General features: G+C 40.6%; 3 protein-coding genes across 6 annotated transcripts in view; all 3 read left to right on the top strand.

Moving 5' to 3' along the window:
* The window catches only part of LOC145438734 (uncharacterized), a 215,383-nt gene that overhangs the window by 35,389 nt on the left and 163,781 nt on the right, over positions 1-16,213 (top strand). The window lies entirely within an intron of this gene.
* LOC145438723 (uncharacterized) lies at positions 1,536-7,629 on the top strand. Its single transcript, XM_080316073.1, has 5 exons — positions 1,536-1,694; positions 3,085-3,156; positions 4,771-4,896; positions 6,347-6,493; positions 7,215-7,629. Exons 1-5 carry the CDS (start codon positions 1,680-1,682, stop codon positions 7,464-7,466), a joined length of 612 nt encoding a protein of 203 aa, XP_080172199.1. The 5' UTR covers positions 1,536-1,679; the 3' UTR covers positions 7,467-7,629.
* Positions 10,618-16,213, top strand: part of LOC145438722 (uncharacterized) — a 33,127-nt gene continuing 27,531 nt past the window's right edge. Inside the window, exons 1-7 of one of the 4 annotated variants that reach the window (XM_080316069.1) lie at positions 11,272-11,618; positions 12,959-13,024; positions 13,577-13,651; positions 14,147-14,221; positions 14,535-14,576; positions 14,955-15,080; positions 15,179-15,319. In XM_080316069.1, the coding sequence (XP_080172195.1) occupies positions 11,604-11,618; positions 12,959-13,024; positions 13,577-13,651; positions 14,147-14,221; positions 14,535-14,576; positions 14,955-15,080; positions 15,179-15,319 (540 nt within the window). In that variant the 5' untranslated portion in view covers positions 11,272-11,603. Of the gene's footprint in view, positions 11,619-12,958; positions 13,025-13,576; positions 13,652-14,146; positions 14,222-14,534; positions 14,577-14,954; positions 15,081-15,178; positions 15,320-16,213 lie in introns of all 4 variants that reach the window. The other 3 variants (XM_080316068.1, XM_080316070.1, XM_080316072.1) reach the window with 3 other exon arrangements.

Genomic DNA, 16,213 nt, shown 5'->3' with positions numbered 1-16,213 from the left:
AGGTTCCTAGCCACAAGTCAATTTGACGTTTATCGTTTTGACCCGAGTCCAGGTCAAGGAGAAATGGGTCGATTATGATTCATAGTCTTAAGACTCGATTCCGAATCCACGTCATAGTGTTTTCTGTTCAGTATCGAGTTTAAGACAGGTTGAGGTTCATCTCACACTTCCGAAGCCGATGCTTATAATGAAAGAAAAAGGTCACCACATGAAGTTCAACTCTATTTAGAGGTCCCCTTTATCAAGTTAAAGAAAAAAGTTGAAAAAAGTTTTAAAAAAATTTGGGAAAATTATAGTCATAACGCTGATCGCTCGGTAGGTTGAATAAAAAAGGTCAACTTTCCGCGTCGTTACCGCAAACACGGTTTCCGTTCGATTGACCTTTAGTCAACCTACCGCGTGATCAGCATTATGACTATATTTTTCTGGTCTTGTCGTGTCTTGGTGATGGATTTCAATTTTGCCGCGTCACGAACCCCCTAAAACTAGTTCGTGGAACCAAATTTTAAACCCTTGCCCTAGGTACACAATTCACAACAAACACACTCGTCCCGTGTCGAATATAGCCCTGGATTATACATTTTACGAAAATATATTAAAACCAATGTTCCATCTAATTTTGACGAGTCTATACGCACACTCACCAACTTACTGCGCAGCCCCTTGGACAACAGTGCGTAACGACTAAAAAAAGTTATCACTTCGGATTTTTTTGTGCGCAACTTGGATTTTCAGTGCGCAGGGACCGTGTCAGCACTGCGCACTTGCGCACGTGCGCAGCTTAGAGGGAACATTGATTACAACCCGAAGCTTTTCGAGCTGCAATCGTCATCAAATGGCGATCAAATAGGCAAATTAAAAAACCTTGCGTGTAACTCTAACTGCATCGCATACACACAATTCGGATTTTAATATATTCACGTTTTGAATATAGTAATAAAATGTAAATTTAAGTCCAGTACCTCAAAAGGTCTCTACAATTAACGGACGAAATACTAATGCATTTCGTACCCCTTGCTTTAGTGCTTCTTAACCCCAAGGTGGACTCAAGGTGAGCTCAAACAATACAATATCTGCGCAAGTTGTTGTTGCTGTATTCATGGCGCTTGTCAACTGCTGTAGTCATGGTCAATCACACCAGGCCGATATTCACTATTTTTATTCCGTATCTGCCGACTTGTAGCACGGCACACTTGGTAACACACACGGTGGGACTCGAATCCACATCGATTATACCACTATACGCTATCCCGCCACCTCCGCGTAAGTATAAATCTTCTTGTACGTTAATCAAGACGGAATGAATTTTTCAGCGCCCTTTTGGCATCATGTATACTGTATGCTTTCTATAGCCTATATCGCACTTGCGACAACATGTGTTACTTTTTTAATATATAGTATTATCAAAACTTCCCTATTGTGTCGTGATATTGTGGAAGGACAATGGATATCAATATCACTCTCTATAGTCCCCCCAGCCTTACTATCGGTATTCAATCATCTTTTGCCTGTTATTATTTGTTTGGCACAAACGGTGTCGTAGAATTTGATCGCACAATGCCTTATTATTATGGGATTGCCAGCGGCGAGCCGACAGTTCAGTTGGTTGCTTCTGAAGAGGCGTCAGTCAAGGACGTTCTTGTGAAGATTTGAAAAATACAAATCAAGAGAACTTGAACATGGGAAACAATTCGGTGAGATAATATATGTTACATCAGTCCAGGCCTGGCATTGAAGCTGAGCAACAATTATTAATTCCGGGGATTTAGTGGTTATTAAGATTTAGACCTCTCAGTCGACCCTTCTTGCTCTTCACGTTGAATACAACGAAGCCTACAGCACAGTACATAATAATGCAGGGGTTGGCAACCTTTCGTACGCAGCTAAAATGCCAAAAAATGTCAAAATATTACCAACTGGCGTGTCATACTTCGTTAATTTTGTCATAGACAGTATTTAGTGTTTCGAGCTAGGAATCCCACCAACTGCTTATCTGCAGCTAGCAACGAAATCGATTACGCCAGTGATTCTAACAGTATTGGTCGCAAGGCTATAAATTTAGGTCGCAGCCACACTAGATCTATCGCCCAGTATGCGGAATATTTGACACATTTAATTTTAGTTGCGGTTGCTTATTGCTTTGTGGTTGCTTTGACTCAAGATTTGTCTGCAAGGCTCCGAATATCGCGGCAAAGCGGTAAAGGCTGTCGTTGCCCCAGATACATTGGAATCGCTTCGACGTTTTAGGCGAAACTAAAATAATATATCCTTTCGTGAGACGAATACGATTCCAAATTTGCATTTCGACACGGGGCTCATTATTTTCCTCTGCGAGTCTCATTTGATGCGTGCGGCTCAATCTACGGGTGATGGACTATTCGGTGCTGGTCATTTCGGCCCCTGAACAGTGGACATGTCAATGTCGAATGTTTTGACCAACATGGGGTGGTTATTTTATTACAAGCTTTTATTGCCGTCAATCATTTTGGCACAGCGCACGGAGTCGCATGGTTGCATGTTGCCCTAAACCTGTGTCTACTAGCATGAAAATACCCAGCGTCGCAATACCGGTTCATGTAATATAGTTGCGCTCCCACGGGCCGCACATTTTGCACTCCTAGACAAACGCATCCAAACGGTTTCATACGATGTTAGATTGTCGCATGCATATATGTTTGGCTTCTCACACTGTAATGAAGCAATCAAATGGTCCCGCGCTCAATAACGCGAATAAATATTTCAAGATTAATATAATCTGTCTCGTTTTAGGTTGATTTACAATATAGTTGTGGTTCGTTTTCGAGCTTTTTCTGTGTACCACGTTTTGCAACAAACATGATTATGATATATCGTGCACGTCAAATCATTTGGAGTGCCATGTAAAATCATGTCGCGTGACATTGCCGGGGTTGCCGACTGCTGATTATACAGCATTTAATACGTCTCAGTTTGTAAAATTACTGCTGTTGTTCGTATCGTGCTTAACGCAAGAGCTCGCAGATTTAAGCTGAAGCCCTGGAGCCCCCTCCGCATTCTTAAGTCATGCCCAAAAGACTAAAAGGGGAAACGTCTTTTTCGTTACAGTCCAGATCACGTCAGAGAGATGAGGCAATTCGCGAAATAGCAAGCGACCTTAGAGCTTCAAATGAAAGAAACGTAAGATCTTCATTTTGGTTGCCGCGTTTACGGCTTTTTGAATATTCGACACTTATAATGCAGATCATGTGATCATCCACAATCGTTAAAGAATGACAAAACAGAACAGCATTATCACGATTGTTCTACGTCGGCCGTGACGAAACTGTGATTTGATGTCTTTAATTAAGTAGGTCTATAATCTTGACCTATATAAAATGGTTGTAAAATTAGTGAAGTACTCAAGTAGTTTGAAAAAATAGATCCGGTCGAGAGACCGCATATTATTAGTAGTTAAGAGGAATTGGAAGATGCATCTTCTCGACTGATGCACAATGACTAATAAATAGGTACAGTGATAGAACATATAATCAGCTACGGTGATACAGAGGCTATTTCGCGCGGTTCTCATGGCAACTCCTACTAGTAAAGGTGATGCAAACTTATCACAAAACTATTTTCCACTTTTTAAAATAGAAATTGTAAATGTAAGTAAATTTACCTTAAAACTTGGGTAAGTAGCGTAAGTATATGCAAAGCTAACTTGACTACTCCAAAATAGTAGAAGTATTTCGTTACTAGGGTTACTATATTTAAAGTAGAGATCGACCGATATTGATTTTTTCAGGCCGATAATGATACCGATTATCGACACACTCACAAGGCCGATAACCGATATCATGGTCCGATATTAATATGGAAGGAGCAGAGAACCATTTCGCCAAAAATATTATATATTAGGCAAAATGGCACTTGTACACGCCACAGAAAGCTGAACAACAAACGAGAAAACTGAAATTAAAAAGAATTATTGCTGAATTGTGCACATTCATTGAAATTTGAGATAATCCAAAAAGCTAAACCTGATACAGAACGGCAGATTAGTCCAATAGGGGTAGATTGTAATGCAGGAAGCATAGTTTCTCTGTATGCTCACCCAGTCAAACTTGTCCTGCAAGTCGATTTCTTGAGATTGAGAACATGGAGCTTTGAATTTCCAATATTTTTGAATTTTTTTATGTACATAAAATATCGGCCGCGATATCGGCCTTAATAAGCCGATACCGATAATCGGGAAAGTTCCAAAGATCGGCCTCGATAACCGGCCAGGTCGATAATCGGTTGACCTCTAATTTAAATATCCGAAAAAGAGGACACTTTTATCGAATATAGCATTCAGAGTCATAAAAATAGGAAATTTATACCGGTAATGCTGATCGCCGGTAGGTTGACGAATAAAAGGTAGCCACGGGTCAGCACCTACCACGGACAGTTTCCGTTGATTAGAAATTTTTTCTTTTTTCTAGTCAACTGCTGCGACAGTTCCAGAAAGAAGATGGTTTTAACGTGTGCTGTGCGGCGATTTGACGTTTATTATTCGTCTCTGTGTTGTCGCCGTAAGCGTACACCCACACTAAGAGACAGGGGGAATTGTAAAAAAAAGACATTAAGGTGTCCTCGGAGGACGTTTTAGATTTATTGAAAAAAGAGGACATAACCTCCTAAAAGAGGACATATGGTATCTATATTCGTTATTGAACAGCTCTCGCTATAGACTCTATTACTCGTGGTAACAACGCCAGAAGACGTTTACTCCTGTTTTTTAACTTTATTTCGCATCTATCGTCTGTCTAGGAGCAAATGTGGCAGGAGCTTGAAACCCAATCGAGGGAGCGGCAGAGATTGATGATGGTGCACAGCATTGTGTCGAAGAAGTATGTGGAATCAGAGAGAAAAGTGAAGAGATTAACGAAAGAAAACGTAAATGCAACAATTCAATAATTTTAGCGTAATTTCACATAGTGCAGATTTCGTCAAGTGATCATAACGTGGAATCATGTAGCATATCGTGGACAGGTTCGTTCAAATAGGCAAGTGTCAGAACAGTGGATCTAAAACTGCGAGTGTCATATTAACGAGGTGTTTGAAATAGCTATTGTCATTATGACCAGTCATTCAAATTAAATCAAGCTTACCCTAACATGAACCTCAACCTGATATAGTCCGAGCCCGATATTGCCCGAACTCGACGAGCATGTCCAAATTCAAGTCGAATACCAGCAATTTATACTAAATGAAAACAAATCCGTCGTCAAGATTCCCGGACCACGACCTGACGAATCGATCTCGCCTTCCGTGACATGCCACCTCATGTTTGTCGCTTGCTTTTCTATGCCATATTCTTTTACTTTTCATTCGGTGTGCATACCTCCTCTTTACAATGCCTAGGCCAAGGTGTTTGTGTGTCTGATGTCAAAGACTACTCCAAGTCGTTTCGACACCTTTCTATCTTTTCATTGTATCTCAATTTTTGGTGGTGTATTGAACTGATAAAAATTCCCAATAAACCGAACCCAACTCTAACCCTCTACCCGCTAATTTGAATGACTCGCTCTTTTGCATGCTTCGCTATCATGGCACTCGGTATTTCGCACGGATGCCCAGCTGCACTTATGTACGTATATAAATAGTGTTGCATTTTAAACAAACCTGCTTAAAGCATGGTCCTTGTTTAGAATATTTTTATATGTTTCATTGTTTTTGTTTTATTAGCTATGTATTGACAGTGTTGCTCCTTAAGAATTACCATCGATAATATTGGGTCAATATGACTTCTTTGACGAAAAAGGTTTTCGGCCATGTTACAGACTATATTTATTGCATGTTCTCCGAAGGCTCCTACTCCGTGCTTTTTGGAAAGTATTTGCACAATTATGACGTAATTATACAACTTTTGAAACAAAAATAATTTTGTTTCTTTTAAAATGGCATTTGTTTAAAACAGCGCGTAAAGACGTTTTAAATGAAGTGTTTTAAAACACCTCTTGTTATAAATGCAACCCAATCAATGAGGCAGTAAAATTTGTAACGCTGCGAAATCATAGCAAAATTAATCACGTTATCGACACTGAATGAAACATCCATACTGTAATAGGTCTCACTATCATTACATCAGCAAATTTCTTTGTTAAGTTTCAGTATGACCACGCATGATGATGTTAATTATTTATAGCACTGGGCTTACCTATACATTCGACAGGCGTAGATATACAAAAGCTATATTTTAAAATTATTACTCTGGTTTGAAAGCCGTGAGCGACTCTATGTACTGTCGATGCAATCGAATTCACCGTATTGTCATTGACCTATACAATATATAGTGTGTGTGAAGGATTACCACGCCTCAGGAAATATATATTTGCCGTTGCAGCAAGTCCTTCGAAGTCGCGTCGAGCGATCGGACGGAAGGAGCCTCCTTGACCAAGTGAGAAACGCGATTGATTCGGATCCGATATTCGAAGACGAGATACGAGCAATTATCGAAGAAACTCCCAGAATAAAGCGTGATTATGAAAGGGTATACAGAATAAACAGAATATTATGTCGAACTATACTGTCGAAATATGTAGTACTCTATTTAGTGACGCCCCGAACTACCTGTCAATCATCGCATAATACAGGCGCTTGCAAACACTCTTTTTCGGCGCGACATACATTATCGACTTGAGGCCCCACGGCACGAATAGCATGTAAACATGGGAAATATCGTGCGATTAAGCGTCAAATTTAAATTTTGCAGAAAATACAGTGACAAAAGTGTTTCCTCATCAATTTGAGATTTTGTGCTGTTTTAAACTCATAAAATATAAATGAATGAACGAACGAAGAACGAAAGTTAACTTTAATAAAACCAATCTATTTATCATCCATAAAGACCTAACATGGACCCTGTGTCGAGAGCACAATAAATCAATGCAAGGTTTATTCCGTTTTCGAACTGGAATTGTGGTGTTACAGCAGACTGGCAAGCGTGTAGATAAACCAAACGTACTGTGTGCTATCACTGCTATGATATATGCTATCCCACCCAAGTGCTGACTAAGCATGTATTGAAGAATCGACTTCATTCGCACCAAACCCACAGCCCATATTGACATAGTAGAGGTGAGATAATGCCAGACTCATGTATACCACAAATCGCTGAAACAAATACTATATCTACCAGGTCATGGATCTATCACTATCAACACGCATAAATAACCTTCCGATTTCCTGAAGCTGCATCAATTCCATAACAGCACGTTCTGTCGTATCCGGGTGGACCCAGTCAATTTGATAATGAGCCTGGTCCAAGTCGAGCTGAAGCATATAGCTACGGTGTGGTAGAGAGTGATGGCCCTGGGCAGATTGAAAGTGACGCTGTCACGGAGAGCGACGATAACGAAGATTATGGTTTTCACGAATCGGCGGAACCAATTTTTGAAGACGAGGATCTCGAATCCAGCGTTGCTATCGCATATGTTCTAAGCAAAATGTACAACAAACAATAGTGATATTTCTCGCCCTGAGAGATTTTTGAAATTAGAATTTTACCATTGTAAAACTATATATTTGTGATCGGGTATAAATTTGTAAATAATCATGAACAGAAAAATACTTATTATTTCATACTTCGTTTGTGTTGTTTATTAAAGACCTTGCTTTTCGGATTTAGTATGTAATATTCATATAGTGTCCTTCGACTACAATGGTCATGTACACCAGGCCGATATAAGGTATTATAATTAGGTATATGCCAACTTGCAGCACGGTCCACTTCTAGACTTTTTCAAGACACCACTGGCGTACATCAGGTGGCGTCAAGGACCCTAGATTAACTGCCACCACCACCGGGGCAACCTCGGTCGGAGTCGAACCAGCAATTTACCCCGCCGGCAGGTGAATTACTTTGAATAGTTTTAGGTGGAGTAAATAAACTCATTTCGTTACCGTACCGACACCTAATATCGCTTATTTTTCTGTGGACAGATATTTCTCTTAGACGGGGTGAGAGTTCGCGCGTAAGGCAAGCTAATGGTACTCGTCTTTTACCTTGTCTTAGAATAGCATAGGCCTATAGTTAGGGTTAACATACGTCCCGTTTTACGAGGATTTGTCCTCTTTTTTCAATAAATTGAAAGTGTCCTCCGAGGACGCCTAAAGGTCCTCTTATTTGGGAATTTTTCCTCTTATTATACGAAAAGGATTAAAATACCATGAAAAATGTGACTCCGACGCAGCTAACGGCAGAGTTCAATAAAAAATAGCGGGTGCTATCGGTCGAATAATTTGCAAAATCACCAGTTTGCGTCTTCGGTACTAGAGCTTTAAGACATTATGAAAAGTGTCCTTTTTTTAGGACCTCAAAATATGGTTGCCGTACCTAGTATAGTAGTCTCTGAACAAAGAATGTTCAACTGTCCATCTTCCAAAAAAAGCATCCTGAACAAACACAACTTTCATCATGGGTTTTTATCGCACAGGATATTGCAAAAGTTGTTCTAGAACAGTGGTTCTCAACCGCCGGTCCGCGGACCGGCACCGGTCCGCGACGACATTCCTGCCGGTCCGCCAGGTATAATACAATTTTATACCTTAATTTCATGATGCAATGTTGAAGGCGATAAGTACAGAACAGATACGAGCTCATCGCTAAACAGTGCAGTTTGCGCGATCATTCGTTTTCAATTCATTCATTTTGTGCAGGGCCGTAACTGGGGCACTCCAAACCGCCCAATTGAAGAGGGGCAGAGCTTATAAAAGGCCCAAAATTATTTTGCAAATGAACATAAATCATAGCGTATTTTTTTTAAAACTTCCAACATTTTTCAATTTCTTTTCGCGCTTTGCGCGATTTAGTGTCACTGAATGTCTTGCATATTAGGTTCCCTTCTCCGAGAAATACGCATGATTTATAGAAATAGACATTTCGGCGTTAGCCATTAGCGCGCCCCGACGTACCAACGCATAATGAGGTTTACGCTAACATGGGACTCCGAAAGGCCGGGCTGTAATGACTCGAGTCATGACTCGACTCGAGTCACGATATTCGGATGACTCGACTTGATTCGAGTTACTTTCTCAAAATACGGAAACGACTCGACTCGACCCGAGTCAATCTGCGTATTGACTCGACTTGGACTCGAGTCAATGTGCATGATTCGAACCAAGTCATATAACTGGAGACTCAGACGGCCAGGACCGACATTTCATTGTAATTTCGAGCAATATTAAAGCAGCCACAATATCGGGATCTCGTCTATTAGTACTCGTACTTGAAAATGCGACCAAAACTGCTAAAAGTGAGGAAATTAGGATATTATTAATGCGAACCATTCGATATCATCAAACAGAGTTCTAAAAAATGGTTTTAACAAGACCTTAACTGGAAACTGAACACTGAACAGTCAACAAAATGATTGTACTCAGACTCGAGTCATAATACCATGACTCGGACTTGACCCTCTGCTCGCGGACTTGGACTCGGACTTTACTCGGTGGTGAATGGAAAATGGCTATAAATTTGATTCGAGTCAAAACTATAAAAGTGAGATTGACTTGTGACTCGAAGCCTTGTGACTTCGTTACAACCCTGCGGAAAGGCGTGCCAAAATTTCGACTTAGCGAGAAAACCGATTAAGTCATGAATGATCGAAGATGTTCGCTATTGGCTATACATAAACTCTCTGCTTACACTGAGTAGAATGAATGTGCTCACTAGTACAGGTGAAAACCTCCACCCAGCCGCAGGGTCTGGGGGCAAAGCCCCCGGAAGTTTTGCTTATCACCTTGTGGGGGCCCAAGACCAACGTTTTTTGGGGGTGGGCTGACGAAGTGCTTTTTCGGCCCGGATTTGCGCATGGCCGGTATTGCTGCTGTAAGGTGTTTCTTGCGGTACGCATTGTATTCGTAGCTGCCAGAGTAGGCTGCATCTGGTGGTAGTGGACAATGAGCAAGGTAGCACGACAATGTGCTTGATTCGATTCCGAAACGCTTCTTCTCTCGATATTGTCAAAAGGAAGAATATTATTCGAGTTGGCGTGGTCGGTTAAACCCACGGCCTTCGGCGCGAAAGACTGCAAACGACTCTCGGCGGTATCACGTTTATCTGGGAAAGGCAATTCTACCTCGACTCAGCAGACTCACTACCATAAAATGTCATTCTTTAGCACCATATAATTGCAAAAAACGGTTGCATACTCTACATATTGGCTTCATTTCAATTTTGAAAGTTCACCGGTCCGCCAGACATTTTTTGAAATTTTACCGGTCCGCGGGGTGAAAAAGGTTGAGAACCACTGTTCTAGAAGACGCAATAGTGTTACTAACTTTCCGAACGGACTGCGTTTGGTTATGATGAATCAAAATCAATTTAAGCAACAAATAATTCGGAGGCCTAGTATTTGCTTCGGCACTTTAGGTTGTCTGTGTCAGTCTCTCTTATGTTTATGCAGGCGTACCCACCCGTACAAAATGCTGGATAGAAAATTTAGTTACATATGCTCCCTCTATATCAGGGTTCACCAACGCGGTGCCCGCGGGCTACCGGTAGTGAGTCGCCCTCGGTCGCAGTAGCAAATACTCAAATCAGAGTTTTGAAAGTTAGCGCCATTTAAACTTGGGTCAGTTGACCATAAGGAACATATGAACGCAGTTTTCGATTTAGGCTGAACAGGAGTTTTAAGGCAAGTACACAAATTTGTGGAGTTTACAGTAAAATCTGAATTTTAATTTTTTATTTTTTAAAATAAACTGAAAACTTTTACTTGACTCTGCGTCGGCTTCTACTGGTTGGAAATGAGCCAAATTGGATGTGAAGCGGTTTTATAGGCAACCTATCAATTTAGTCAGTGAAAGCCTGGAAGTTATTTTTGAACACCTCTCCTGCCCAGTGCTCTGATGTCCAATTGAATAAATCTAACTGAGAACGGATAAACAACTGGAGTAACTTATAGCCCGTAGCAATAATGAGTACCCAAGAAGTCGCTCTTGGTTGCACAAAGGTTGGTGACCCCTGATCAATATTTTATCGCGCAGGCTAAGCATCATTCGGGCCCTGATTTTCTTGGTAATCAACGGAGCGGAAATGTAGAATAGTGGTGTATGGAATTGTGCGAGATGAAGCGAAATAACTTACGAACCAAACGTATAATCAGTTGGACACAGCAAATTTACCATCAGCACTTTATTACCACGGGGATTCCCACACATAATACCATCTGAACCACTTATATTGTTTCATATTGCCGAAATACAATGAGATCGATATTGATTTCGCTCTTCATTCAGAGCAGGGATATCTAGCCTTTAAAACTTGTTTTGTTTGCCTTTGTCATGGAGTCAGATGTATAGAATCAATGCCGTATAAAATGAAACCATTCCCGATGACTTACAGAGTTGCCTGGACTGAACAAACATTCAACAATACGACGCAAATAACTATAGAGTTTAGCGACAAGACTTTTATCTCGGCTCAGAGGCTACGTATATTGCTTCAAGAGAGTACATACAAACATTCGCGTATTTACTAGTTGAATGTGGTGTCGAAGTCGTAGCCCACTCTTATAGATAGAGAGTTTATTCTAAGAAGAGTGAATTCTTCGAAAAGTATTCTGTGAGAGTGCTAGTGCACCACGAAAAAACTTCAAATGGGAGCAAAAAACGTGAGTTGATGTTGACAAGTATATATTATAAATGTTTCCATTTCGCTCGATTACTTCTATTGTAGTGAGCGAATTGAAGTGAGCTTGACTTGATTCTCCAGCATTTGGAATAAGCGTTTCAAATATACAGAATCCAATGATTCCAATCGATTAGAATTGAATATCAAACAGAATCATCAGAGTGGAGGCTATTATTATTATTATTAGATTTAAAACAATTTGAGTAACGCGTACAGCAGCAATGTTTTTGCGTCACGACTGTACAGCTACAATTAGAATAAATATGGGGACAATCACATAACCAAGACAAATAAACCATTCAGTAGTGTAGCTTTGTTTTCGCTATGAATTCCCAGCACTGCATAGGGGATACTCCGTAGTCCAGTACAGCAGCGCTAAACTGGCACCTTTCACTGGTTTACATCGCACCCTCCATGATAACGTGTTCTACAGTTTCTTCAACATGGCACGCGGCACAGTCAGGGGCAGGGTTGTAATGACTCGAGTCATGACTCGAATCGAGTCCGACTCGAGTCACGTTTTTCAGATGACTCGACTTGACTCGAGTTATTTTCTCAAAATACGGAAATGACTCGACTCGACTCGAGTCAATTTGTGTATTGACTCGACTTGGACTCGAGTCAAAATTATAAAACTGAGATTGACTTGTGACTCGGAGCCTTGTGACTCGGTTACAACCCTGGTTAGGGGTAGCGAAACACCTAATTTTGTGAAGATGGTAGTTTAGACGCCATCAGAAAATGGATAGTTCCCGCACTGCGCGGCGTAGGTATAGTTAGTAGTTTTGTGAATATACCAGGACATAACAGCTTAAAATAGGATCCAGCGAGGGTTTCATGTAAACGTCGGTTGCAGACTTGCCTGAAAGGACCCAAAATCAAAGTGATGACTTCGTCACACGCAAGCTTCACACCTTGATCGGTGAATTCATAGAGCGCAGCATCTTTCGCAAGTAGGTCGGTGACGGAATTCCCATGCAATCCAGACTTACGCAGATGATATGGCGAGGAGGAGCCAAGATAAACACCCAACACTTAGGTAGGAATTCTGGAGTCGACCTCGGTCAGGCCTACTGGTGAAAGCACGTAAAAATATTTTACTTGGGTTGGTCGGTTCAGGCTAGCGAGGCCCAATGGTTATTCAAAATACTCTCGATTCAATTGAGTTCCCCGGAAATTTTATCCCTGATTGCGTAAGCAGCGGATGTTGCTTAAAGCGGCGGCTTGTGATAAAACATGTGATAATTTATCTGTCTTATCATAACTGAGAATCTAGGTTCGAACGAAGGTCGTTTTGCCTCAATATGTAATCGTTTTCAGTCGAAACGGAGGGACGGAGAAATCGGAATAATAGCGGCCGACCTTAAAGCTATGAATGAAAGAAACGTAAGATTGTATCATTTCAATCGTCTATCCTACCATCAGTTTCGCCACTAAATCAGTGGATCGATTTTCAAACAGTCTCGATTTCCGCATAGATAGAGTAATAGACCGACCCATGCTCCATTTTCATGTACATATTACTTATAGAAAACACATGTGAACAAATGCCGACTGTAGTATAACTGACTGTGTTGCGTTTGTAGTTGGAGATCAGTAACACCTCTCTGAAATAGTAGTAACTCTGCACGAATGCAACGGCTTCGTTTTTAATAGGTCCAAAAATAGAGTCTAAAATTATAATAGTCTTCGGTGAGATAACAGGATATTGTTTGGTTAATGCTACGCACAGCTTGTGTTTGCAAAAGCGATGACGTCAGATACACGTACCCTTAAATAAATGTGCCTACTTCAAAATGAATAAATGGGGCAGCATCTTCAGTCTTTGAGGATGAGATCCGTAAGCTTCGACATAACATGCATTACTACTAATGATACAATTACGAAACGCTTGGATCAGCTATAGCACGATATTTATGAGCATGTCTGGATCGACAGATAGCGCTGGAGAACGATGTGAAGAAGGCGGCGGCTAAAGTGGATAAAGTACAACGAGATAACGAAGATCGTGCGGTAAACATCGTATATAGGCTACTTATATGCATGTGCACAACGGGTTTATATTATTTCGTATCAATGTAAACGACAAACGTCACAATTGGATATCATTAGATGAGTGGATAGAAATTGTCCCGAATTGGAAACAGATTGGATGGGGCATGGGATGTGTGATAATAAAGAGGGATGGATAACCGCATAACCACGATGCCATCAACGTGGAACAAAAATTACCGAAAAATGTCATCAGTTTAGCGCTCGTATCTCCAGTACGACTATTTTTTACCTATTTTGATCTATTTTGATGTTTTAATGGTATTATACGCGACGATCAAAGTCAACTAAATGGACTCTAGCCTCTTCGCTCCAATTCTTTGGCGTACATCAGATGACAGACACTGATCAAACTCTCATAAGAGACTCATAAGAGACTCATAAGAGACTCATAAGAGACTCTCATAAATGAGCAAATAATAATTGCTATTGGTAAACATATATGTTTGATTATAGAGAAAGTTGGAGGAAGATGTGAAGATTGCTCGAGCAAAAGCGACTATAGCCGAAGAGGAAAGTAAGATCCGATCAGTAAGCAACATTTCTTTCGATCTGTCCTATGCGTTACATAACCATTTAAAGCCACATATCACAGTCCCAATTCTAAGCGAACTGGTGTACTTCAATACGAAATTGAAGAATATAAAGTTGTTGTTGTTGTTGTTTGTGTTATTCATGGTGTTTGTCGACTACTATGGTCATTTACACCAGGCCGATAGTACTTGAACTTGTGTTCCCCTCATACATCGCTCTGCTTTTGATTCTGCATTCATATCTCATTATGTTACTCATTCAAGGTTTAATTTTTCTAGAAGTTATTATCCCGTAAAATCTATTTTTGCAGAAAGAGTTGACAGAAGAGGTACAAGGCATCAAAACCGCAAACGTAAGTATAGTAGAGCGACAATGTAAATTGTGAATCAGCAAATGGAGTAGTGCAATGGTCCAATCTGACTAGAATTACAACAACAATAATTATGTGAATTTGATATAAAGATCCGAAAGTGCTGTTAATCATTATTCGACAGAAGTAAAACGTGTATAAATAATGAACACATATTTTTATTGTTATTGGGCACTTAATAGCAACTTAAGATTACTTACCGAATAAAGAAATTGTGAAAACGAGATTAGCAATCGTTCATAGTGCAGTTGCGTTCAAATTGTGCGTGGCCACCATTTCAAAGATTGTCTGGTCCAGGCAATTAGGTGCAACGTGCTCTTTTAGCAACCGGTGAAATTCTTCTATGTTTTTCTGGCGCAGGAAACCATGAGACAGGAGCTGGAAAGGAAAGAGATTGAACACAAGAGGTGGATGAAAGTACATCAACATATCCATAAGAAATACACCGAAGCCGAGAAACAAGTTCAAGAACTGAAGAAGCGAAACGTACGTTATTTATTGTGAATATTCGAGATTGTTCACGATCGAATGTGATGAATTGTTCCCATTGCACGCCGGCATTTTCGTGCGTTACTTCATTTCAGGAGTTTCTCCAGAAACAGTTGCAGGAAACGCAAGGTTTGAGCCTTCTGGATAGGGTGAAATTGGCTGTTGATGCCGATCCGATGTTCGAAGGCGAAATTCGATCCCTCATAGATCCCAAGATGGAGAAGGATTTCGAACGGGTAAAGTATTCGAATGTCTAAATGTATAGGTCATAATAGATGCGGATTGAGTTTTAGAAATTTATTACAAGTAATCTATATCGGCGTGTTTACGTTCGACCTTTATCAGACGCTGGTTAGATATAACAGACTCGGCGAAGCGACAGACTTTCTTTGTCGGCTCACAAAAAGTCCTGAAAATAATAATGACAAAACTCACCATTGAATTCAGTATGGGTAACATCGAAAGACCAACGTATCAATTAATTGTTTTGGGTCTTCACATCATGTTTGTGCTAAGTAGAAAATATTCAAGATATCAACCCATTTTGTAGAAGAACAATAATTTTTCAAGTCTGTATGCATATTATCTTGGGGTTCTCAAACCTCTCCACATGACCTGATTTACTGTTACCGTGGATGTAGATACTGTCTTCGATAATCAATATCTTATGAATGAAATTCAAATTGAAAGGAATCGAATTCCCTTGCTGAGCGGGCCGCAATTTATTGTGAGCAGAATATGATTTCACACATTTACGGCATTCAGGACGAATATCGCCCTTGACGAGATATCTTATCGGCATGGTCCATAGCTGTAACACCAATAGGTTGGGGGTTCAGGTCCGACCCAGGTCGACCCCAGAATCCTATCTCAAGTGTTGGAGGATGATCTAGGCTCCTCCTCGCCATCTGATCCGCGTAAGTGGTTCCTTAAAAGGTCTTGAAGTGGGACGTGTAACAGTCGGCAGATGAGGTAGTAAATGATCATTGCAGTCGAAAATAGGCCTACCATGAATACCACAAACAACGACAGGACGGACATCGTCATATTTGAAGAGAAGATGTTCCCTGGTTTTGTTCGTACTACACCGTTGACCCTATTCATGAGGTTGTCGCAGGCTACCTTCTTGT

This window comes from Botryllus schlosseri, chromosome 5 (assembly GCF_051294905.1).
Source record: "Botryllus schlosseri isolate E-star chromosome 5, Bs_hap1, whole genome shotgun sequence".
NCBI lineage: Eukaryota > Metazoa > Chordata > Ascidiacea > Stolidobranchia > Styelidae > Botryllus > Botryllus schlosseri.
The sequence above is the reverse complement of the archived record's forward strand: the minus strand, read 5'-3'. Positions and strand labels throughout refer to the sequence as shown.